This window comes from Lacerta agilis, chromosome 3 (assembly GCF_009819535.1).
Source record: "Lacerta agilis isolate rLacAgi1 chromosome 3, rLacAgi1.pri, whole genome shotgun sequence".
In the NCBI taxonomy this organism is placed as follows: Eukaryota; Metazoa; Chordata; class Lepidosauria; order Squamata; family Lacertidae; genus Lacerta; species Lacerta agilis.
In genome coordinates this window covers 52,094,109-52,118,147 of record NC_046314.1, presented here as the reverse complement: position 1 = coordinate 52,118,147, position 24,039 = coordinate 52,094,109, and the positions used below count along the sequence as shown (strand labels likewise).

Below are 24,039 nucleotides of genomic sequence, written 5' to 3'. Positions count from 1 at the left end.
TGTACTTGTAGGGACTTACTTTTGAGTAAGTAAGCATAGGAATGAACTGTACTTATTTCCTGAATTTTATGTGTTCTCAAGATTGTTTGTTTACCCCCTCCAAACAATAAATAAGTTGTATGGTCCAAAATTGCAACACAGTTTAGGACAGAGGTCTAGAGTCTTTAAGAGTTGAATAAAAGTGTCTAAAACTATTTATGTAAGGCATAAGAACTGTATCTTACATTGAATCTAGCAGCCTTAGGGCCCTTAATTAAAGAAAGCAAAACTTTGCATTGGAGGCAATTGACAGTGGTTTAGTATTTCACTGACTAAAATTCAGATGGAGACATGTGATTAAACTTTCCTGACACTGCTTTTTTAGCTCTACCTTTGAATTGCTGAATAATTATTAAAATATAGCTTTGCTAGTTCTGTTGTATAAAAAGAAGAGTAGGGCTGGCTTATGTGGTTCTCGTTCTCCACCCATCTGTAGCTCTGAGAAATGCACTCCTTGTGTAGCCTTTCAAGATTAAAAGTAAAAGTTTCACTATGAACATCACTGTTAGTTTAACATTATAATTAATATATTTATATTGGTAAAACATGTTCCATCTTTGAAACTTAGATCTATTTGGACCTGCTAAAGTAATTCTGAATAGTTTGCGAATTGTGCTGGACCAAATAAAGTTTCAGTGAGAGTACTATCATTGGAACTTAGCAGAAATCTCCCAAGTCAAATGCATGTCATAACTATGCTTGACAGAGCTTTAGTTTTTCACTTAAAATAAATCCATGGTTACTATACTATAACAATATTTAGTTTTTAAAATGTGGTGTTCTTTAGTCATAATTGTTTTTAATAAACTTTGTGAAGGACAACTGGAACCTAGTCACTATCTTCCACAAGCCATGTTTTTTGCTGCTTGTGGGGAAACTACCCACCTTTCCTTTCTTCTACCTGTGACATGGCAAAATCTGATGATCCCAAGACGCTGACTACTCAGTTTACTCATGTCTCCCTCCACAAAAATATTCTTCCCATGTGGATATGTGCAGGGGTAGGCAACCTAAGGCCCATGGGCTGGATGTGGCCCAATCACCTTCTCAATCTGGCCCGCGTGTTTTTACATGAGTAGAATGTGTCCTTTTATTTAAAATGCATCTCTGGGTTATTTGTGGGGCATAGGAATTCGTTCATTTTTTTCCCAAAATATAGTCCGGCACACCACATGGTCTGAGGGATGGTGGACCGGCGCACGGCTGAAAAAGGTTGCTGACCCCTAGTATTAAGTGCATAGATTTGCTGACCCCTAGTATTAAGTGCATATATTTCATGCCTTTAATATTTTTTATTTAGTTATTCTACAGGACTCTCTTTTTTATTCTATCAGGGTTCTATAGAAACACAATCCCTTACAATGTCATCTTCTCCAACTTAAAGTATCAACAAGTATATATGGTCACAACATCCAAATTTGTAGTGATGTGGCTGATAATGTATTTTGTAAACTTCATTCGTATACAAAATAAGCAACCACCAAATAGCATAAAAGGAGACAGTTCTCCCCCTTTCCTTTCCTTTCATTTCTATTACATTATGGGTTGCTTTCTCAGCTATAGACAACCTTCATACGTTTCCTTTTATATCATAGGTCTACTCCCAGACCCTGTAGATTCTGCCACATTTGACCAATAAATAGTCTTGCTGCGACAGGCAAAAATATTAGATCTCTTGTCTTAACTGATTTATTGAATACTTTAGAAATACCACTTGTGGTACATTTTATGAACTTTATCATAAATTATTTTGAGTATTTTATGAATAAATTGGTGATAGAAAATTTTAAATAATATCTGTGACAGAAGATCATGGATAAGAGATTTGAACATGTTTGTATTTATATTCTTTTTAAAAACTGGGCAGTTGAGAGAGACTGATAAGTCTGACATCTTCTGTTCCCTGAAATGCATGAAAGGATGCAGTATATGAACATGGGCTAACCTTCATGCCACAAGTATAATATGTATAAATGCAGGATCTCACATTTAACCATTCTCCACAGTGGGAAAGGGGCAGGGAGGAAGTGCATGTGTCCTCCCATTTTAATTCTAGGAGTAATCAGGTTCTTGCATGGGATGTGTGTGGGTTTTAAGTGGACAATATTCTCATAGCTGTGTTCAGTAGTTCGGCCAGAATTGTAGCTCTATGAGAGGTAAATATAGTTCCCAGGATGTTTTCCATCTTAATAAATTACTGCATTCACATTTGAGCTCATTTTGATAACTTGCTGACTTTTGAGTGTGGGGAGGCATTATTAAATGGTATTTGCATCAGCCTACCTGGGCTGCAAAGACATCCCAAAAATGACTTGGAAAAGGCAGGAATTTGAAATTGTATCTTTAGGAACATTTGGGAGTGGACTTCAAGTTCCCCTTTCATTTTATGATTGTGATTTTTTTCCCCTTTTGATTTTTCTAGCTAGGATTCAACTTATTGCTGGGATATTCAAGAAATTATTGCAAAAAGACCTGAGTGTGTTTATATTTATGGTCTTAGTGAAGGGTTTCACACCACTGCAGTAGCACAGCTGAAAGAGTTTGTGATTTTACCAGATGGACTTGCAGAGCTGGAAAGAGGTGTGCGTGTGAACATGCAGAAAAAAAGAAGCATTAAGGGTTGTGAGTATGGGTTGTGCAGTAAAGATATGGAAAGTGTTGGGGCCATGCAGTGCTGTTCTGAAATAAATGCACTTTCTTCAAGTAGGTAGAAGTTGCAGGAGCAGCTTTATTATGTGGTGATAGCAAGACACAGAAATAAAATGCCGAAACAGAACAGCCACTGCTGGACAATAGTGTATTTGATAGAGGAGGAGCATCCTCAATCTGTCTCTCTGTCCAAACATCAGCTGCAGACTCTTAAAGCTTATCCCAAGATCAAGAGGTTTTGTGGTGAAGAAGAAATGGGCACAGCTGAGTTATGTTAGGTCCACCCAGCTTACCCATCCAAGTTTCAGTAATACATGGCAGATCAGGCAGTTTGATTGTGAATGAGTGTGGTCTTATTATGAACTGATCTGACATTCAATAATAGCACCATCAGACCAGAAGACTCTGTGGATAAGCTACCAGTAACTTCTGGAAAAGTGGGAGGGCTGAAATGGGAGACGGGGTATGCATTCTAGACCTCTGCCCCAGATGGTCAGCTCCTCCATTCAGACTACAGTGGTACCTCGGGTTACAGACGCTTCAGGTTACAAACACTTCAGGTTACAGACTCCGCTAACCCAGAAATAGTATCTTGGGTTAAGAACTTTGCTTCAGGATGAGAACAGAAATCTGGCGGCGGCAGTGCGGTGGTGGCAGGAGGCCCCATTAGCTAAAGTGGTACCTCAAGTTAAGAACAGTTTCAGGTTAAGAACAGACCTCCAGAACGAATTAAGTTCTTGACCCGAGGTACCACTGTATGACTTCCCCTACTCACCAACACTGACATCAGGGTAGCATCTTCTTAATTCGCTGCTACCTGCTCGCCTAGACACAGCACCACCATCATATAGTTGATAGGGCCACAGATAGTAGACTAAGTAAATTCCAGTAGTGGACAAATCCCACGCTATCAGTGAGAACACAACTACAGCACTTGTCCCCTTGTTTCTCACTCAAGGGAAACAACACCAAACCAAACTTCCCCTCTCCCAGGGTCTCACCCTGGGAAAGGATCACAGGCCTGTCACCCACAGTACAACTGATGCAGGTGAAACACTTCTGTTTTTCCTCCTAGGATTGGAGATCAGACTATAAATGCAATATAGAAGAGTGTATGTATATGTATATATAAGAAGAAAGTGTGTGTGTGCGTGCGTGCGTGCGTGCATGCAAGTGAACTTTCCTCAGTACAGTTAAGCAACCGTGGTTGTATTTGTGCTTATCTTGAAAATGGAGAATAGACTTAGGTCAAAGTTTAATTGGCTTGTGGATCACATCATAATCTGTAAAACACACCAGAATAGTTTCTCTTCTTACAATCTAATACTTGACTATTAGCATATGCAGAAAGCTGGTTTCAGTCTGTTTCATGTTTGACAGGTATAAATTTGGCACTTGGCTATGAACAGCTGGTACACTAATAAGGACCAATAATTCTGTTAACATGGGGGTGCTCACCTCACATGTAGTCCAGGTCCAGTTTTGGGTTTTGCTTCAAGGGCTTATGATGGAAGATTGGCATTGGAATGTGTATTGTAGATAAGCAGCACTTTATTAAAGTACTTCAGGTGTTTTACTGACATAAAATTCTGAGATGAGAGAACACTAAATAGTCAGAACACTTGAAATATGAAATCTCAACCAAGATGAGGAGCCAAACAATTGTGTTTTAAAATTACTGATTTTGTATATATTTATAAATATGTAACTTGCTTTTAATATTTTTATTGGTATTTTTAATGAATATGTTAGATTGTCTACTATTAAACCACTTTGCTGTTGTTGTTGTTCAGTCGTTCAGTCGATTCCGACTCTTCGTGACGCCATGGACCAGAGCATGCCAGGCACGCCTATCTTTCACTGCCTCCCGCAGTTTGGCCAAACTCATGCTAGTTGCTTTGTGCCCTCCATCTTTATATGCCTGTTGTCTTTGTCCATGGAGTTTTCTTGGCAAGGATACTGGAGTGGCTTGCCGGTTCCTCCTCCAGGTGGATCACATTTAGTCTAAACTCTCCACTATGACCTGTCCATCTTGGGTGGCCCTGCATGGCATAGCTCATAGCTTCCCTGAGTTATTCAAGCCCCTTCACCACGACAAGGCAGTGATCCATGAAGGAGATTAAACCACTTAGAGGTCTTTTATTGTGGTAAGAGGTGTGTGTGTGTGTGTGTGTGTGTGTGTGTGAACACACACACACACACACACACACACACACACACCATACAATAGCAACAGAACAAGAAATAATGAAAATTTAAGTTTTCACCAGGTTTTGTTGTTGGCTAAAATGGTTTAGGAAGAACTCTCCATTTTGTCAATAAATCTTAAGGCTTGGATAACAGCCCTGATTGAAATAACTTGGCAGTTGCTGCGTCATTAAATTTCAAAGGATAGATTCGGACTTCAGAGGACAGATTTGGACTATAGCTTGTACTGGAATAATGGAACGGAGTCAGGAAAAGGTGCACAAGCAAACAGACAGTGGAATATATACAAATAAAGCTGTATCTGATGGATGAAAGGATTTCTGATTTCTGACATGATTGAGAATCACACACCCAGGGACTGAGAACTATGTACTACAAAGTGTCAAGATCGGAATGTGAGAATAACAACAAAGCAGGAAGAAGATATTAGAGATGCTTCAAGGTCCAGATTGGGGAGCCCCAGAAAAATTAATAATTAGTAATTTGGTTGTAATTTGGTTGTTTTTTATTTTAGTTTATTGTTTTTAATTGGATTGTTATGATTTAATGGATATGTTAATTGGCTGTTTTTATTGGAAAATTAATACAATGTTAAAAAAAGGAAGAACTCTCCAAATGAGGAGCAGTAGATAACTTTGGAGAGTAATTAAGAAGAAAAAAGCAAGGGCTGTCAAATGACAGTGTGTTCACATTGCCACCTTAGAGTGCAGTAAAGTTGTCCTTCCCGCCTTGTCCACTTTACAGCTTACCCTCCTCCCAGTTGTTCACATCAGCACAGCTTTATTAGTGTCAGGTTTTTGTTTGTGTATATACCAAGCAGTGTTGAGGGGACAAGGATGCTTTTACTCTATGCAAAGGTATTTACATATTGGCTAGAGACAAGTTACAAGCAACTTAAAGACTCCAGCTGGTGTGACGCTGGTTTGACAAGTTACAACAAAACATATGGAAAACATAAACAAACAACTAGACATGCAACTAGACATATAGAAAGCTTTCAGACAGTAAGAGCTGTTAGTGGAATTGTCTCCCTCGGGAGGTTGTGGACTGTCCTTCCTTAGGTGTTTTTGGCTGATTCCTGCATTGCAGGGGATTGGACTAGATGACCCTTGGGGTCCCTTCCAACTCTACAATTCGATCATCCTATGATTCTAACAACTCATCAGGCTGTAGTATTTTATAGCAAAGTACAGAATTGATCTGCATTTTGGATAATGTCAGATGAACATGGATGAAAAACGCAGCACTGGAAATGCATTGAGTGCACAGTAAATGGGAGTGTGAGCACAGTCTGAGTGAACACACAGTTGTTCCTGCCTTCCCCATTATCAGATTTGTCAGACCAGACATATTAGAAGTATATGTTCCACTATTTTTCATAAGATAGCACTCATAGTGTTAAAATTAGCCATACCAAGGAACATCCACATTTAAAACTATCAAGGGGCAGAGGAAAGTGGGAAATCTATTTCTAATTCTACTGCCTTTCCTCCTTTTACAACCTTTCCTTCACATGATTGGTCTAAGCACCACTGATCACATCAAACAAAAATGTCAAGAGTAATGCTTCCTCCCCCAAGATCTGCCTGCTCTCTCCCTCAAGATATGGATTGGCTATTGTATTGCTTTCAAAAACTGGGCCGTGATACAAGTATACACACCAACCAAAATGTAGTAGCATTATAAATTATATTCCTGACATTTTTGTTTGATGTGATCAGTGGCACTTAGACCAATCATGTGAAGGAAATGTCATTTTCTGTGAAGTTGTCTTCTTGAATCTTTTAAGAAAGGTGCCTAAACTTTTAGGAAGTCTATTTGAATGGAAGTTACAGTGGTACCTTGGTTTACAAACTTAATCCGTTCTGGAAGTCCGTTCTTAAACCAAAGTGTTCTTTAAACCAAGGTGTGCTTTCCCATAGCAGCAGGGGACTCAATTTACAAATGGAACACACTCAACAGGAAGTGGAACATGTTCTGTTTCCAAGGCAAAGTTCACAAACCAAAACACTTACTTCCAGGTTTGCAGCGTTCTTAATCCAAGTTGTTCATAAACTAAGCTGCTCTTAAACCAAGATACCACTGTATTTACTCAGCTGTTGCTTAGTGGCAACAATGGCATGGGGATGGAACAAAGACTGTGCTGCTGTGGGATTCCTGTGAAATATTAGAACACCAGTCTTTCATCTAGCAATCATGGGAAAGCATCTAGTTCTTGGGTACTCCTATTACAGGATTTGATCATTTAGCATATTCCATAAAACTCTACTGCTTGCTAGAATGTATTCTGCTGTCATTGATTTGGTTTTCTTTTCTTCTTTTCTTTTCTTTCAAGTTGTTTCAGTCTGCTAGCTTGTAACCAAACTGCAGTCTCTACCAGACATAAGATTTATCTTTCATAACTTTGCAAGCATATGTTGTGGGGAAATAAAATACTGTATCTTTTCTGTAGTTCCCAGCTTCAGAAGCCCGTTGTCTTAGAGGGAAATTCTTAATTGGATTAATAGTCTTTTAGCTAAACTTCGTAATGAGAATTAATGGGTGCGCATTACAAATTCCTAATTAACAATAGAGAATGGAATTGAATAAAAGACTCCATACTATAACTAAAACACCACAACAGCAACTTAATGTTAATAATGCTTTATGTTAAAGTGATATGTCTACAATACAATATGGATTTAATTAACCACTGAATTCAACACATTTATTCTCAGTGTACAGTATATTTTCTGCTAGCATTTACTGCAATGGTTTCTTGCTAAATCAACATTATAATCCTGCTTTCATTTCCCACCAGATGATGAAACATGCCTGGGATAATTATAAACATTACGCATGGGGATTAAATGAACTGAAACCCATATCGAAACAAGGACACTCAAGCAATTTATTTGGTGAGTAATATGTGCTTTTGTACTTAGTGACATCATCTGATTTACTGCTCTGAAGTTGGAGATTACATTAGAAGCATGTGGGCTCTTAGCACATGTCACAACAGCTGGTTATCTGTAAATGGTTGATTATTGAAAATAACCAAAGCGGCATTGTCTTATTAGTTTGTTCCCCACTTACAAGGAAGATCATACAAGGTATACTACAGTGTTGCACTCCTTATATGGGGATTTTTATCTCACCAGCATGACTCCATAGAGCCCTTGAGTGGCTTCAAGCATCAAAAATAATAATTTAAAATGGAAACGTTATCATACGTTGAGCATGGAACCCAGTCAAACTGATAAAGATTTTAAACACTCTTCAAAATAGGCATGCTAACAACAGAAGAATGGCAATTAGAATCATTCAGTTAAGTCTTTTTCTTGTTGTATTATCAGCTTTGAACATCTATATCCTTTATTAATAGATGATAGTTTACAGTAGGAATTTCGGGAATATTTGAGGGAGCCTTGTTTCTTAATTTAAGAACTTCCATAACAGCAACAAAAATAGCCTTCTTGTCCTGTAGATCTTTTCTCTTTTAGCTGCTTCTATTTTGTGCTTAAAATAGTGGAATCCAAGCTTTTGTTTCATTTAATGTGCTTCAGCCAGCCAGAACTCTAAAGTGATAAATTCAGTTGTTGTTTGGGTTGCATGTTCATGGTAATCTTCATCTCATTCTCTTTAGCTGCTCAGTAGTGAAATAAAAGAGCCTAAAGTGCAGTAGTGTTTAGAAAGTCAGATTAAGGGCAGGGACACCAGGTTCAAATTCCCACTAGAATATAAAGTTTACTAAGTGGCCTTGTGCGCTTGGAGCCTAGCTAATATCACAGGGTTGTGGTATGAAATGGAAGGGGGGCAGGACTACCTTGAGCTCCTTGGAGGAAAGGCAAAATATGAAAGTCATAGCTGCCATCAAAAACTGCAGCCCTGTATCTCCTTCCCTATAATGTTGAAGGGAACAGTACATGCAATCACCATCCAGATTTCCCTGTTCATGCTCTTTTTACTATTATATTTACTTCCTTCTAAAACACTGTATCAAGGCAACATGTTCCACTTCATTCATGATGAGAGAGGGGGAAATCTGTTAAATATTACCTTGTATAGGAATGAGATGGAGAAAATGAAATATGGGGTTGTTCTTAGTGACAACCTTTTGCTTGCTGCAATGCTGCATGAAGTTTTCTTCTCTGGGAGAAAATCTAGATGAAAGGCTTGTTGTATAGACTATGTCTTAGCTGCCATAGTGTACACCCATGTGCATTATGGCAAATGTTATGAGAAGCTGAATATTTGCTATGCCACAGTACTTAGAATATTCTATTTACTAACACTTTTTTTCTTCTACCAAAAGGCCATTAAATTTATACAGTATTCCCACTTCTGGAAGAACTGTTAAATATAGTGGAGAGCAATCTTGGTAGCTGGCTCTTTTGATTAACAGTTCAAGTTTGTTGCTGCTTCTTTTAAAACTGTGGTCTAAAATGCCAAGTTTGGAAAGGAAATATCAGCTTTTCTATGGGGCTTTACATATATTAACCTTGGCACATGTTAATAATTATTCACTTCTGACAACATAGATTGCAAACTAAACAAATACTGTCAAGGAAAGGTCTAATAGCACAGAGAGCAGGTGTAACACCACATTCTTGCTGACTCAATGGTTTAGCCTGGTGTAATTGAAGAGGCCCTGTTACGGTGTGAGCACCACAACATTCATAGTGGCTGTGTTATCTGTAGGATATGGTAGTGGGTGTATGCTTCACCATCACCTTTGGGAGCATCTGTTAAATCCTTGATCCAGTGGTAATTGGGATAAATCATCAATACCCCCATTTTGGGGAAGGTGCTTGAGAGAGGGTAGTGACAGTTCAAGTACACACACTCTTGTATGACGCCGATTATTTTGACCATTACTAGTCTCAGTTGTGATCCAGTTTTTGGGTCTGAGTTGTCCTCGGTCATCTTGACAGATGACATTGCTTGCGAGAGGGACAGTGGGAGTGCAATCATGTTACTCGTTCTTGATATCTCAACAACATTTGATGCCATCAACCATGACATCCTTCTGGATCTCTTCTGTTGGTTGGGAGTTGAAGGCACTGATCTTCAGTGGTTCCACTTCTACCTGCAAGTCCAGAAAGCAGCAATGGAAACTGCTTATGTTGTCTACACTGACAGGCAGCAACCCTGCAGCGTTTCAAACAGGGGATCTACTTAGCTGTACCTGGAAATACCAGGGATTAAACTTAGGACCTTCTGCATGCAACATAGCTGCTCTGCCACTGAGCTCTAGGGACTTATGTTTGCCCTCTAGTAGTTGGGCTGTGGGGTGCCACAGGGTGCTATTTTGTCCCCAATGCTATTAATCATCTATATGAAGCTATTGGGGGTGGCCATTACAAGATTTGGAGAACAATGTCTTCAATAAGCTGGTGGTTCTATCTCTCTGTAACACCCGAATCAGGAGTCAACATGCAAGTCCCGAGCTGGTTTCTGTATGCAATGGTGGACTGGATGAGGGCCAATAAGGTGAGCATGAATATTGGCAAGATGGAGGCACTGTGGATAGGTAGTTCTCAGGTCCAGAAAATTTGTCTGGATGTGGTTTTATTCCTTCTGAAGGACCAAGCTTGTGGTAAGAATGTAGTCATTCATCTTCATTACTAGAGGCTCAGCTGACTTCAGTAGCTAGCTTCTGGCTGGTATGCCCACTATGTGTGTTCCTGGGCAAAAATAATCTAGCCACAGCAGTCCGTGTATTGGTAATCTAAAATTTTGATTTCTGCAAGGATACTATATGCAAAATACTGTGTGTGGTCACTGGGTGGGGGAAATTCCCCACATGAAAGAATGGTGTATTAAATCATAGGAAATGACTGTTTTGAGTAAAATTACTTGGTGTATCTGGGTTCAACAAGTTACAGAATGAACAGGTTCAAACATGAGTGGGCACATAGAACAATGAAATAGCAAGCAGATGAGAATTATTAAATCCTTTGTCAGAGTTATGAGATATGACTATGATGTTTTTACTTCTAAAATTATTTTTGCTGGTCTTTCTCTTTTTATAACCTTAATTTTTATTACAGTTTAGATCTACACATTGTATGACATATGTATAAATTGATTTACTTGTGTGTGCACGCACACATGGAGATCACTGCAATGCACTCTGTGAGACCGTCTGCTCTTGAAAAACAAAGTTTTAAACTAGGCTTAGTTCACATTGCATACATCTTCTTCATACAGAGGAAAAAAACTACTGTCATACCTTGGTTTTTGAACAGCTTAGTTCATGAACAACTTGGAACTCGAACATCGCAAACCCAGAAGTAGGTGTTCTGGTTTGTGACCTTTGCCTAGGAAGCTGAACATCCAGCGGACTTCCGGAACGCATTCTGTTTGAAAACCAAGGTATGACTGTATGGGTAAATCTAGTACCACTGGTATGAACAAACATTTTTTTACAAGTTTAGTTTGGGTTATAGTAAGTAGCAAATGTATAGCAGACCCTGTATATGAACTAATTTGTTTCAGGTCTTAATGGCTTAAGGGATGAGGTACTGGATATAAAACAATAGCAGAAAAAAGGCAGCAACAAAGAAGTTCTCTCTGAAATATAAGCAGATTTGAGAATTTAGGTTAAAGTTCTTTTTATATTGGAGGCTCAAGCTGCAGGCCATTAAATACAGCCTATCTCTTAGTACTTACCTGTAAGGCCATGAAATGAAATGCTTTTACTCTGACAATTTGTTGCTTGTCTATTGCAAATAACAGGTCAGGCAAACATCCTTGTAAGAACTGCTAACCTCCCCTCCCCTCCCCTTGATGTCTACCTGCTTCATTATATTGTGCTGTACTGTACTTTGTATTGCTGGTGTTGTCCCTTCTCTTTCTTTCATTTCAGCTATAAGCCCCTTTGTGTGTTGTTGACATGGAGCCAGGCTAGTACAAGTTCACTTCTTCCAGAATTCAGGGAAGTGTTTACAGGAAGTTGTAGTGGCAGCCAATCAGGAATGAGGCAGGATGACTACTTCCAATATACACACGGATATGATTACATGGCATACTTAAAACAAAATCGAAAATTCTTTCTAGTAGCACCTTAGAGACCAACTGGGTTTGTTCCTGGTATGAGCTTTCGTGTGCATGCACACTTCTTCAGATACCATGCACACGAAAGCTCATACCAGGAACAAACTCAGTTGGTCTCTAAGGTGCTACTAGAAAAAATTTTCGATTTTGTTTTGACTATGGCAGACCAACACGGCTACCCACCTGTACATGGCATACTTAAAACTGTGACCCAAGACTTTTCTGCAGATACTAAGCATCACAATTCACTGTGTCCTGCTTTTAGAGACTTAAGAAACATGCCATTTCAGTGGGTAAATTGTCCTGCCGGAGCCATACACTGAAGTTTGTATTTATAGCTTATGCTGATTTAATAAGATAAACTATTTTAAATCCAATAACACACTTCTTCTGGCAGCATAACTAGTTCCAGGATTTATTGGTAAATCAAATAACCTTATCCTGTTCATGCTATTAAATTGCATTACCCTATTTTGTCCTCTAAATGATGTCATGTCAAGTAGCATATTTGTCTTGGAGCACTTTTCTGAGTTTGTTTCACAGAGGAATGTTGGTCAAAGATGGTTAAAGTATAGGAATAAAAACATGGTATTTGCCTTCACAATATAACTAACTTATAAATTGCTGAAGTGTTGTGATTAGTACCACTTGATAATGCATTTCCCTGTAAACATCCAGTGCTTGTTCCCACTGCTTGACTTCAACTGCAAGCCATGTTATCTAACATAGAAAAACCAATAGCACTGGTGTTTGATTTGGGATTATGCTATCTCACACTTGGAATAAACATGCAGGCCAATGCAATGCATATTTACCTGGAGGCAAGTCACTGGGAGTTACTCCCTTGTAAGTGTACATAGGGATGCAGCTTCAAGTGGTATAAGAGAATAAAATTGTATGTTCTCATAAAAGGTTATGCTGAATTTTTCAACTTTCAATTTCACAAAATGAGGGTTGCGTAAAAGTTGTAACATGAGTTGGGAATTCAAAAGATATTTTGGTTAAATTCATATACAGTGGTACCTTGGTTCTCAAACTTAATCCATTCCGGGAGTTCATTCGACTTCCGAAACCATTCAAAAACCAAGGCGTGGCTTCCAGTTGGCTGCAGGAGCTTCCTGCACTCAAGCAGAAGCCGCATCAGGCGTTCGGCTTCCAAAAAAGTTTGCAAATGGAACACTTACTTCCAGGTTTGCAGTGTACAGGAGCCGATTTGTTTGGCAACTAAGCCGTTCGAGAACCAAGGTACAACTGTAATTTAGTTTTGATTTGTACTTTGCAAACAAATACTGACTTTTTAACATTTTGTGGAATTTCCAATAATTTAAAACTTGTCTTTTTTTAAAAAACAATGTGTGTAAGATTGCATAAAAATCATTAAAATGATTATCTAGTAATCACAATTGTATTACATATGCTTAACAAACAAAAAGTGGAAGCTGCAAGAAGATGAGAGAAGGCTTGTTGAATATAAGCAGAGAAATAGATAGGATGATTCAATACCATCAAACAAAATAATTTTCTGTGCTGATGAAAATGAATAACACATAGATGATGACCATGATGGAAATGATGGAAGTTATCAGTCGAAATTAGAAAAACCAAATACACTTTCTACTTCTAATAAAAAGACAGAGTGCAACACATTAGAAATGCATAATGTTGGTATGCAGAGCATCAGATATGGTATTGGCCTGCTTGCCACAGCTGCCTTTATGGATGCCAGCTTGATCAATGAAGAAAAGAGACTTTCAGTCAAGAGGGCCTAAGAAAAAAGTTCTGAAATCCCTGGCTCAGGAATTTGATGTTCTTTGTTAGATGGGCGAAATTAACTGCATTTTCTTTGATGGCCATGAAGACACAACTAAAGTTATGCTGAAAGCAGACAATTCAGATCAGCAGTTGTTCCCAGCATCATCATAGAGCAGCATATTCTTTCAAGCCAAATTTCAGCAGTGGGGAGGGGATGCTGCAGGTGGCAGGGAAGGCCTCTATGGGTGCTTGCAGGTGCCACATTGGTTGACAAGTGAATTAGAACATGCAATCTCCCTGTAGGCAAGTGTTATGCTTTCTTTCTGGTTTAGAATTGGGCACTTGAGAATTCAGCCAGTTTTCAAGTTCATGTATTCAAACCTTTTAAACCATGGGGTATGCCTTTCACTTTCTCTTACTGTTCTTAGTGAATGGAGAGTCATATGTTGGTGTGGGACATGTGTGGTTCAGCTGATTATTTGTGCTTTTATTGATGGTTTAACAGTAAGGACATCCACACTGATGTGTATGATTTTGTATGATTTTGCAATTACCAGTTGCGGCCCATTCAGAAGTTGTTCCCCAAAAGAATTGCTTACATTTTCTTTACATGCTAATGTTCTTGCATTGTTTGCAAGATATCTCATAACTTTTTCTGTAAAATATTCGTCGTTGTACATAGCTATAACATTTCAGTAGTTAATGAATAACAAATGCACTGTTACAAGAAAGGCTTGTGTTAACTGAGGGGCTGGGTAGAGGAGAAATAGCTAAAATGATGTGATTCAGAATAGAATAGAAATGCTGAGACTTTAAAAAAAAAACCTAACAAACTACCACCTTTCTTGCACCCAACTTTCTCATCATGGTGAGACACAATATCATTATATTGTATAACAGAATAAGAGCATCTTATAGACAGGGCCTGGAGGATAATAGAACTGAGGCACAGAATCCAAAATGTATTATTGGAGGAATATGGAGTGTGAAGAAATGTAGCATGCTTGCAGGGGGCTGTGCAAGCAAAAGGATGGTGTTCTTGTAGTGTAGCAGGATAGGAAAGAATCCCAAATAGTGCTCTTAATGCAGGGATTATAATTTTTATTCAAGGTATTCTGTTTCAATCATAAGCTTTCTACAGAATGAAGTCTTTTATTATTTATGGACTGATATTCGAATCCCCACGACAGGGTGAGCTCCCATTGCTTGGTCCCTGCTCCTGCCAACCTAGCAGTTTGAAAGCACGTCAAAGGGCAAGTAGATAAATAGGTACCGCTCCAGTGGGAAGGTAAATGGTGTTTCCGTGCGCTGCTGTGGTTCGCCAGAAGCGACTTAGTCATGCGGGCCACGTGACCCGGAAGCTGTATGCCGGCTCCCTCGGCCAGTAAAGCAAGATGAGCACCGCAACCCCAGAGTCATCCGTGACTGGACCTAATGGCTAGGGGTCCCTTTACCTTTACCTTTGATTTGATTTGCAGGCCTGTTGACAAATTTAGTTTCACAAATGCAGACAACTAGACCATAGCACACAAATGTGCATCAGATTTTCAGTGCTATAGAACAGAACACTAAAGCAAATTTTAAAATCCAGTTACTGTAAGAAATTTGATTTTCCCTTCATAATATCTGCAACTCTGTTGCAGTTAGTGTAGACTGAGAACCATGAAAGTTATTATGATCTTTGTCTGCTTCATAAATATTTCTTGATAGAGCAGCAAAAAAGCTTATCATTAATTACAATCCTGGCCCTTTTCAGGTAATATTCAAGGAGCAACAATTGTCGATGCCTTGGATACACTGTACATCATGGAAATGAAAGATGAATTTAAAGAAGCTAAAGAATGGGTAGAGAAAAATCTAGATTTCAATGTGGTGAGTATTGTGGTTTTTTCCTACTGCTTGCACACATACCAACAACCCTGACTTGAAGAATATTCAGAGATACTGTTTTTTTAGCAGTCCTCAGAAGAGAATCATAGTACTGTAGAGATGGAGGGGACCACAGGAGTCATCTAGTCCAGCCCCTTGCAGTGCAGGAATCTTTTGCCCAACATGGGTTTCAAACCCAGAACAAGCCTAGGCAAGTTTCATTCTAAGCAAGTTACTTATCTCACCCTTACTTTACCCTTACTTTTGCTTTACTACCTATTTAAAATGTAAAATCCTTTAGTAAGAATCTTTTTAAAAGGTAATTGTGGGAGGTGTATATTATAAAATAAAATTTAAATGCTAGTTAAACTGTGTTCTTACTTAGAAAACATATGTTAGGTAGACAGTTACTTTAAAAGACCTTCATAACTACCTCTGTCCCAAGAGCTGCAAACCTGGGTGTCATATTCCTGTTGTAATTGTGTTTTCCTACCCCATGAGGCTGTTCTAGAGAGGATCTGAATGTAAAGCTAGAATGTGAACAATATTTTGTTAGACCAAGGCAGCAATTAATGATCTGCCTCCTGTTCTTAAAGTTGAAAAGAGACTGTATCACCTCAATTTTTCTCAGCATATAGCAATTAAAATTTCAGGAAATCCCATTCTAACACAAAATTATAAGCAGCAGCACCTTTCCATTTATCTGTTTCCTGCATAATGTCTCACTGAAAGAAAAATCTTTCTGCCAAGATATTGTTTGTCAGGTCACTGTGGAATTGGTATTTATAATCACCTTGATGTTTCCCAGAAGTCTTTATGTATTTAAATCTAGTGTTTGCTGCATATTGTGATGATGTTACCAAAGGAATAGCTAACCAAATACATTTTTAGTTTTAATCCTTCCTAATAAATGGGAGTAATTTCATGCAAGATTTAATGAAATTAATTCACAAACAGTGGCATGCCTATGTTATAAATAAGGATCAACTAGTTAATAAACAGGAACAAGAGGGTAGCTAAAAATGGAATAAAGTCATAAAAATTGAGTGCTGCAATGTTCTGTATTAAGACTAACAGCATTTAGTGTGAAAACTGGAGACAAGGATGATTGGTGAGACAGTATTCAGGATAGAAAATTCCAAGCAGACCATGAAGAGCTCCAAAAGCAGTACCAGGGAAAATGCAGTTCTGCGTAAACACAAAATAACGTAGCTTGGGACATAGAATTCTAACTTCATATGTGATAAACTTTAAATTTATTATTTCTTTTTTATGTAAAGTCACTTTGAGTAGCCTGCGGCAACAAAAAGCATCTAATAAATGTAACTAATAATAATGATAGTAAATTGGCTTACTCAAAGAAAGAAACTTCCAATGAACAACAAAAAAGACAAATGGGTGGAGCAATCCAATGATTAAGGGCAGGCTTCCTCAAACTTGGCCCTCCAGATGTTTTTGGCCTACAACTCCCATGATCCCTAGCTAGCAGGACCATTGGTCAGGGATGATGGGAATTGTAGTCTCAAAACATCTGGAGGGCCGAGGTTGAGGAAGCCTGATTAAGGGAGATGAAGAATGTGTGATGGCAGAGCTGCCAAATTCTGAACATAGAATTCTGCAGAAGGTAGAGAGGAAATAGGTTCACTACTGAATTATCTGATTTTAAAAGAACAAAGGTGATCTTAGTATAGCATAAACAGACCTTACAGCTGGTAGTTTGCCAACATCTGGGCAACTATTCAATCAGGGGGCCATATTACGAAAGTCTGACCCTGGTAATAGCCAGTGCTGACTTGACTGGAGTTGAAAATCCACATCTGACCCAGCAACTTTTAGAAAAGGCTTGCTCTGCAACTTTACAATTCAGTGAACAAGTACATATTCTCCCCCCTTCCATCACTAAAAAGACATATTGGAAGGAAGTCTTCATATTCCCCTGCCACTTCCTGATTCTAGATCTGCTCCTCCTAACTCTTCTCCAAATACTTACTGTACTTTTCTGTGTATGAGACTAGGTTTTTTTGTTTTAAAATTATGTTCAAAATTGTGGGTCGTCTTATACACTGATACAATATCTCCCATTTTCTCAATTTTGAGTCCTCAAAAATAGGGGGCATCTTATACATGGAGGTGGGTTATACATGGAAGAATACAGTACATTATTTCACTTTCCTGACCTTTATGGTATATTTGATATAGAAATAGGTTGCTGACAGACAATTAATGTTAAAATCCAAGATCCCTGTGTTACTTTTTTCATCTTCATAATCATATATGGCACACTGATTTTCAACTGCATTCATCAGATATTTTATTTCTTACATTTACACATATATATCTTTATAGTTTTCTGAAGGTTGCGAGAAGGGAGAGAATATTTTAAGTCCCCCCCCCCCATCTTTGATTTGAGACTTCATTCATTATCTGCTCATAGGGAAATCTGATACAGGCTTGAATAAGACTCCTCATTGTCTTCTCCCCCACATTCCCATTCAAATGCAGACTGGTTTCCTAGAAGTTAAGTAAAGCCTCTTCAGCTTCTCTTCAAATCTCTCTCATCCACATGTTTTCCCAGGGTGATGCTAGCTTGCCATAATGAGCTTAAGGATAGCTCTCCTATTAAATACAGAGCTTTCATGTCTACGCTGTCTACAATCTCTTGCTTCATTTGTTCCACATGCCTCAATGGATTGTGTAACATACTCTAGAAATGCTATGGTTTGTACAGTTGTTAGCTTCTGCAAATCTACAAGGTTTATTTAGGGCTAGAATTTAAAATGATAGTAACCTTAGATTATGTGAGAGAAAGTTGAGTAATTTAATATATGATAAAAAGTTTTTTAAGTTTTGTGATATCTTTTCTCTCCACATTTAAAACAAAATTTATCATGTTATGGAATTAATATACTAATAAAGAGAGCTGTAGCTGTATGCAAAGTTTTTGCCTTGTTATAAAAATTTTGGCATAAGCTAGGCAGTAATTAATGGCCCAACTACATGTTAAGCACAGGCTGTTGTTTTTAAGTGCTTAATTTTGCTTTCTGGATGAAAATCAGCCCCACAGAGTACTAAACAGAAGAACAGCCTACAGCTGCCAGTTGTCCACCAAGAAGTTATTCCTGTGGCTGCTCCTGCTCCTGGCAGTGCTGTTTATAGCAGGCAGTACATTCAGGGGCAAATAGGAGATGGGGGAATTTCGATGAGAAACCACTGCAGAGTCCTAGTCAAGATCAGGATCATGTTCTGAATTGAGACTCCATGTTTTCCCCAAATATTACTTTAAAAAAAAGTGTGTGAATAGTGTAACAGATAATGCATAATGGATTAAATGTTGTAAAATGGTGTAACTATTCGCAACAAAGAAATGGGCATAAAGAATCCAAGAAGAACTGTCTTCCCTGGAAAGTCATAATAACAACATCCTGAAAATTTGTTTGTTCCATAGAGGTATGATTCACAAAGAGCTTTTGCCAGTAATCCTATTATTAGGGTTTTTTTAAAAACAAAAAACAAAAATGTAGTGCTGTGGACATGGTAAGGGTGTGAGGTTCAAACGATTTTAGTAGTCTGTTAAACTCTTCCTTAGGTGAAATATTTCCTTCATTGTGGAAACAAGGAATACATTTTCTTAGAATTTAACTGAATTCTTTGTGAAGCACCGTTTTATTTCTGCTTCTGAATATAAACTTCACCATACTGCATTTTGAAGCTTAAAACTGGCATAAACACTGAATGCAAACTGGGCAAGAATTATGCTTAAATCTTTGGATGGCTTATCTTCCTGGAGGCAAAGAGTTCGTTGTGACTTCACTGTCTGTGATATGGAGCCAAGTTTGTAAAAATCATGGCTACAGCTTGTGGTTAGTGAGGAGAGAACCTAACCGTGAGCTTGGGTTCAAACAACATGCTCAGCCAAACCTTGACTTAGCTCAGTGGAGCACGGGAGTAAAAAGCTCCAGGAGGAGCAAAGTAGCTGCAAGCTCCTCTCGAGGTGCCTGCCAAAAGTTGGCTTACCGTGTCATGCAAACCAGACCCTAGAAACAACTGGATACTACTGCAGACATTGTATTTTCTTTTCATGTTGAAAATTCACTATACTTTTAAAATGTATTGTATTTGTATTCATAGAATGCAGAAGTTTCCGTTTTTGAAGTGAACATTCGCTTCGTTGGTGGGCTGCTTTCAGCATACTACCTTTCTGGAGAAGAGGTAAGATTATTTATGGTCTTCAATAGTAGCTCTAAATCTATAATACTGAGCAACAGTTTAAAGCCAAAAGCTTGCCTTAGGGGACCGGAGGTTAGCCAACAAGACACCAGGGACTGGCTAATTGGAGAAATGATGCCAGCACATAACTCTAGTGCTCAAAAGCTTGCACTACTTCCAGGCCGGCTTCAAAAGCCCTTAACAACTTGGGTCCAGGATGCCTCAAGAATGGGAAGACCTAATCACTGAGGTCTTCAAGAGAGTCATAGAATCATAGAGTTGGAAGGGACCCACGGGTCATCTAGTCCAACCCCTCAATGCAGGAACCTCAGCTAAAGAATCCATGACAGATGACCATCCAACCTCTGCTTAAAAACCTCCAAGGAAGGAGAGTCCATCATCTCTTGTGGGAGTCTGTTTCACTCCCAAACTCTCACTCCCAAATGAGGAGTTCATCCCCCATAACAAGTGTGCAAATAACTTTGAGAGTCTAAAAAAGTTGGATTTCCTCTTTTTCTTTCTTACATACACAATAGTTGAAAAGACAAAAATGGGAATTGTTTTGCTTTTCTTGGAGAAGTCTTGGGATATTGTTCTTAGGGTGTTTGTACTTAAGTGTAGGGTGGCAGCAGGGCAGGGAGAGAGTGTGAGCTTGCGCTGTATCATGCTGCCTAAAATCAGCACAGCTATTTTTCCCTGAGGGCAGGATTCAGCTTATGTGTCCCGTCAGCAGAGACCTTGTGCAAGGACTTCTATTTGCATAATGGGGCTTCTCCCTGGTACACTCCCCACACTGCGCCCCCCACCTCCAAAATTTGCTCGATGGGGACTTGGGCGAACCACTGGAACAGCACATGATAGAAGGAGAGGGGAAATCTTCCCATGAAGCAAATGTGGTGTTCAGTTTCTCTGAATTGCCTTCTTGATGCCGTGCTGTAGACTCCGTCTTACTTGTGGTAACACTTTCACTGACTATACACCATCAGGCAACTTTGCCTGATAGCCTCCGCTTTACATCCCCAGTTTTCTGGTTCCACAGCAAGCTTTGCTTATATTCCATACATTACACCATTGTGTGGTTATCAGTATTATAGCCATATTTTATTAGGATCTCTGAGATTGCGAAGTAATTTGACTGATTCTAAATGTAATTTGGCTTATAAAAATGGAGACCTTTTCAGATGTCTCCCTGAAAGAATAAATTACTTCAACCACTTAACAGATAAAACAGTAGGAAAATGACATTCCAATTAACTTTTAACACCTGCATACCAAATTGGATTGCTACTTAAAAGATGCAACAGTTCAGAGCATTGAATTTGGACATTATTTACTTACCTTTGGGATGCAGGTGGCACTGTGGGTTAAACCACAGAGCCTAGGGCTTGCTGATCAGAAGGTCGGAGATCAAATCCCTGTGACGGGGTGAGCTCCCATTGCTCGGTGCCAGCTCCTGCCAACCTAGCAGTTCGAAAGCACGTCAAAGTGCAAGTAGATAAATAGGTACCGCTCCGGTGGGAAGGTAAACGGCGTTTCCGTGCACTGCTCTGGTTCGCCAGAAGCGGCTTAGTCATGCTGGCCACATGACCCGGAGGCTGTACGCCGGCTCCCTCAGCCAATAAAGTGAGATGAGCGCCGCAACCCCAGAGTCGTTCGCGACTGGACCTAATGGTCAGGGGTCCCTTTACCTTTACCTTTACCTTTACTTACCTTACCAGCTTTTTGAAACTGAGAGAAATGCTAGGGGTGTATAAACCACAAGATCTGGTTTGGACCCAACTTCATTGGTTTGGAAAAGAGCAAGATTTGATCCCTTCTATGTGGATGAAGGCAGTGGAGGATAGGGGTGCTCTGGTCCATGGAGTCACGAAGAATCGGACACAACTGAACAACAACAACAACAAAAGTGGATGAATCCTGCCAAATTTCAGAAGGATAGCTGTAGCAGTTCTGCAAGACAGCCTTTGCAGATTTCACATTGTGGTAACAAGGCTATTGGGTTGGGTCTATGACCCCACCTAGTGGTTGAAAGGCAGGACAACATATTGGGATGTAGATCGTTCCCAATCTGCCTTGACGAAAGCTGTACACGTCCTTTCTGGCGCCTGTTATTGATTTCTCATGTGTTTCCTCTGCCTCTTTAAAGCTTATTTTTTTCTAATTATTCTTTATGAGTGGTGTGTGGCATGATGTGTTTTCCAGAGTGTTTTTGTCTGTTTGTATGATTGAGGCTTGGTTGTTGTTTTTTCCTCCTCAACTTTGTCTTTTACCAGTCACCATTTTCTTTGGTTTCCCAACTTTACTGCTGTCCACCATCTTTACTGCTGGTTTGTTCCTTTCCTTTCTTGCCTGCTTTTTCTTTTCCTGACGTGTGTGTGTGAATAATAATAATAATAATAATAATAATAATAATAATAATAATAATTTATTACTTATACCTCATCCATCTGGCTGGGTCTCTCCAGCCACTCTGGGCGGCTTCCAACAGGAGATTAAAAATTCATTCTCTGGTGTGTGTTCCATTTCCCTCCGCCTTCTATCTTCTACTGCTTCAGGAGAAGAGATTGAAGTGATTTGCCAGGCTTTGAGTCTGATACCACTTTGGGGCATCACCATTGCCTGGGTATTCATCCATATAGCCTATTGGATTCACCACACCTATATTCTTTGTGTGTGTGTTATACCTGAGCTGGCGGGCACTTTACTGTAGGGCAACAATTTTATTATGAAGATGTACATTGTAGAGGTTTCCCTAGGAAAGTAACTTGCAAAATTCCAAGATGTTGAGTGCAGTGGCTAGGGAGTTATGATGAATGAAAGAAACAGCTTCAGGCTTGTGTTGTGCTCAGTTGGCACCAAAAGTCACAGAAACTAAGCACAAAGCTGATTTGATAGGAGTGGATATTTTTGGCATGTGGCACAAAGGCAGAAGGGCTTTAATGTTCAGTGTTTTCCAAGCAGTCACCACTGGAAGAGCATAAAGAATTGACAATGCACAGAAGAGACAAAAACTAGGTGATGTATTCAGCATCCCTTCTCCCAAAGCACTGTGATTGGAGAGCCCTGGTAAAACGATGTCCTCTGATTAAAAGCTAGACCTGTCTGTCACAAAAGACATCTCCCTCTCCCAGCTCTGGCATTTTTCTTCTATGATAAACTAGAGGAGAAATTTTTGGAGACTCAGTTTGCTGTGATTAAACATCTGAATTCCCATAGTGCTTTGTAGAGATCCACTTCACACAAACCTTTTTGAAGTGGCTCTGCTTCAGTTCTTGATTCAGGATTTGTCAATTGTTTGTGCAGTCCTAGATAATTCAATTTTTGTGACACTGAACCTGCATTTTTGTTTCGTTGGAATAAATATGTTTTTCTGTTTGTCATGAATTGACCTTAGATCAGCTAAAGATTGGAGTCCCTGATGTTCTGAAGCCAACAAAACAAGTATTGACCAATTTAGATGTAGAGTTTTGTTCTGCTAAGAGATTAAAGGTTGATCAGGCTTGTGTATGTAACCAAGTAGGAAAAGTTACATGGCATTCGTGGAACTTTCAGTGTCTCCTCCAGACTAATGTTCTTTTCAAGTAATATGTATTTTTACAGGGAATTTTAGTTATATTAAAAAAAGAATTCTTTGCTTAGGTTTATAATCCCATTTGTGTCATTCTGATTGGTAAGGCTTCTGTTAGCAGAATGGGGAAGGAAGCAGTTTTCAGCTATTCCCCCTTTCATCAACCTCTCTAAATTTTCTCCAGATCGTCCTCCCAATCCTTCAGAGCAGATTTAGGGAGCCATGGCGGACTGCAGAGAGAGCTGAAAAGTGCTTGCTTCCTCATTCTGCTAACAGAAGTTTTACTGTTAGCTGAATTAAACTTTTTCCCACTGGTTTTTTTTTCTCTTCTCATAAGATAACAAAACCTAACTAGCGAATTGCAATAGTTATTGTATGGTAATGCAAGCAAAATCTGGACATATGAAGTGTTTTCTGTTCCTTACTCTGCTTTGTGCCAATGTTATTCATAATTCTCCTTTCATCTTTAAGTGCTGGTGAACAGAGGCACAGGTTAAAGGCAAAGGATTCAACTGGGTGAACTGTCAGATCCACTCAGTTTAGTTACCAGCATTCTTGAAAAACTTACCTGTGCACATGAATGAAATTAGAAAGTCTTGTCTAGAACCAGTACCCTGATGTGGTGATAGACTGCCATTTGTCTATTGGATGAGTTTGAAGGATGGCCACTAGAGCACATGCAAATAAATGTGTGAATCGTTGGTGGTAAA

General features: G+C 39.1%; 1 protein-coding gene across 1 annotated transcript in view; it reads left to right on the top strand.

The window, feature by feature from the left end:
* Window positions 1-24,039, top strand: part of MAN1A1 (mannosidase alpha class 1A member 1) — a 51,141-nt gene that overhangs the window by 5,689 nt on the left and 21,413 nt on the right. Inside the window, exons 2-4 of the mRNA XM_033143703.1 lie at window positions 7,697-7,793; window positions 15,443-15,558; window positions 19,684-19,764. Coding sequence (XP_032999594.1) covers window positions 7,697-7,793; window positions 15,443-15,558; window positions 19,684-19,764 — 294 coding nt within the window. The remainder of the gene's footprint in view (window positions 1-7,696; window positions 7,794-15,442; window positions 15,559-19,683; window positions 19,765-24,039) is intronic.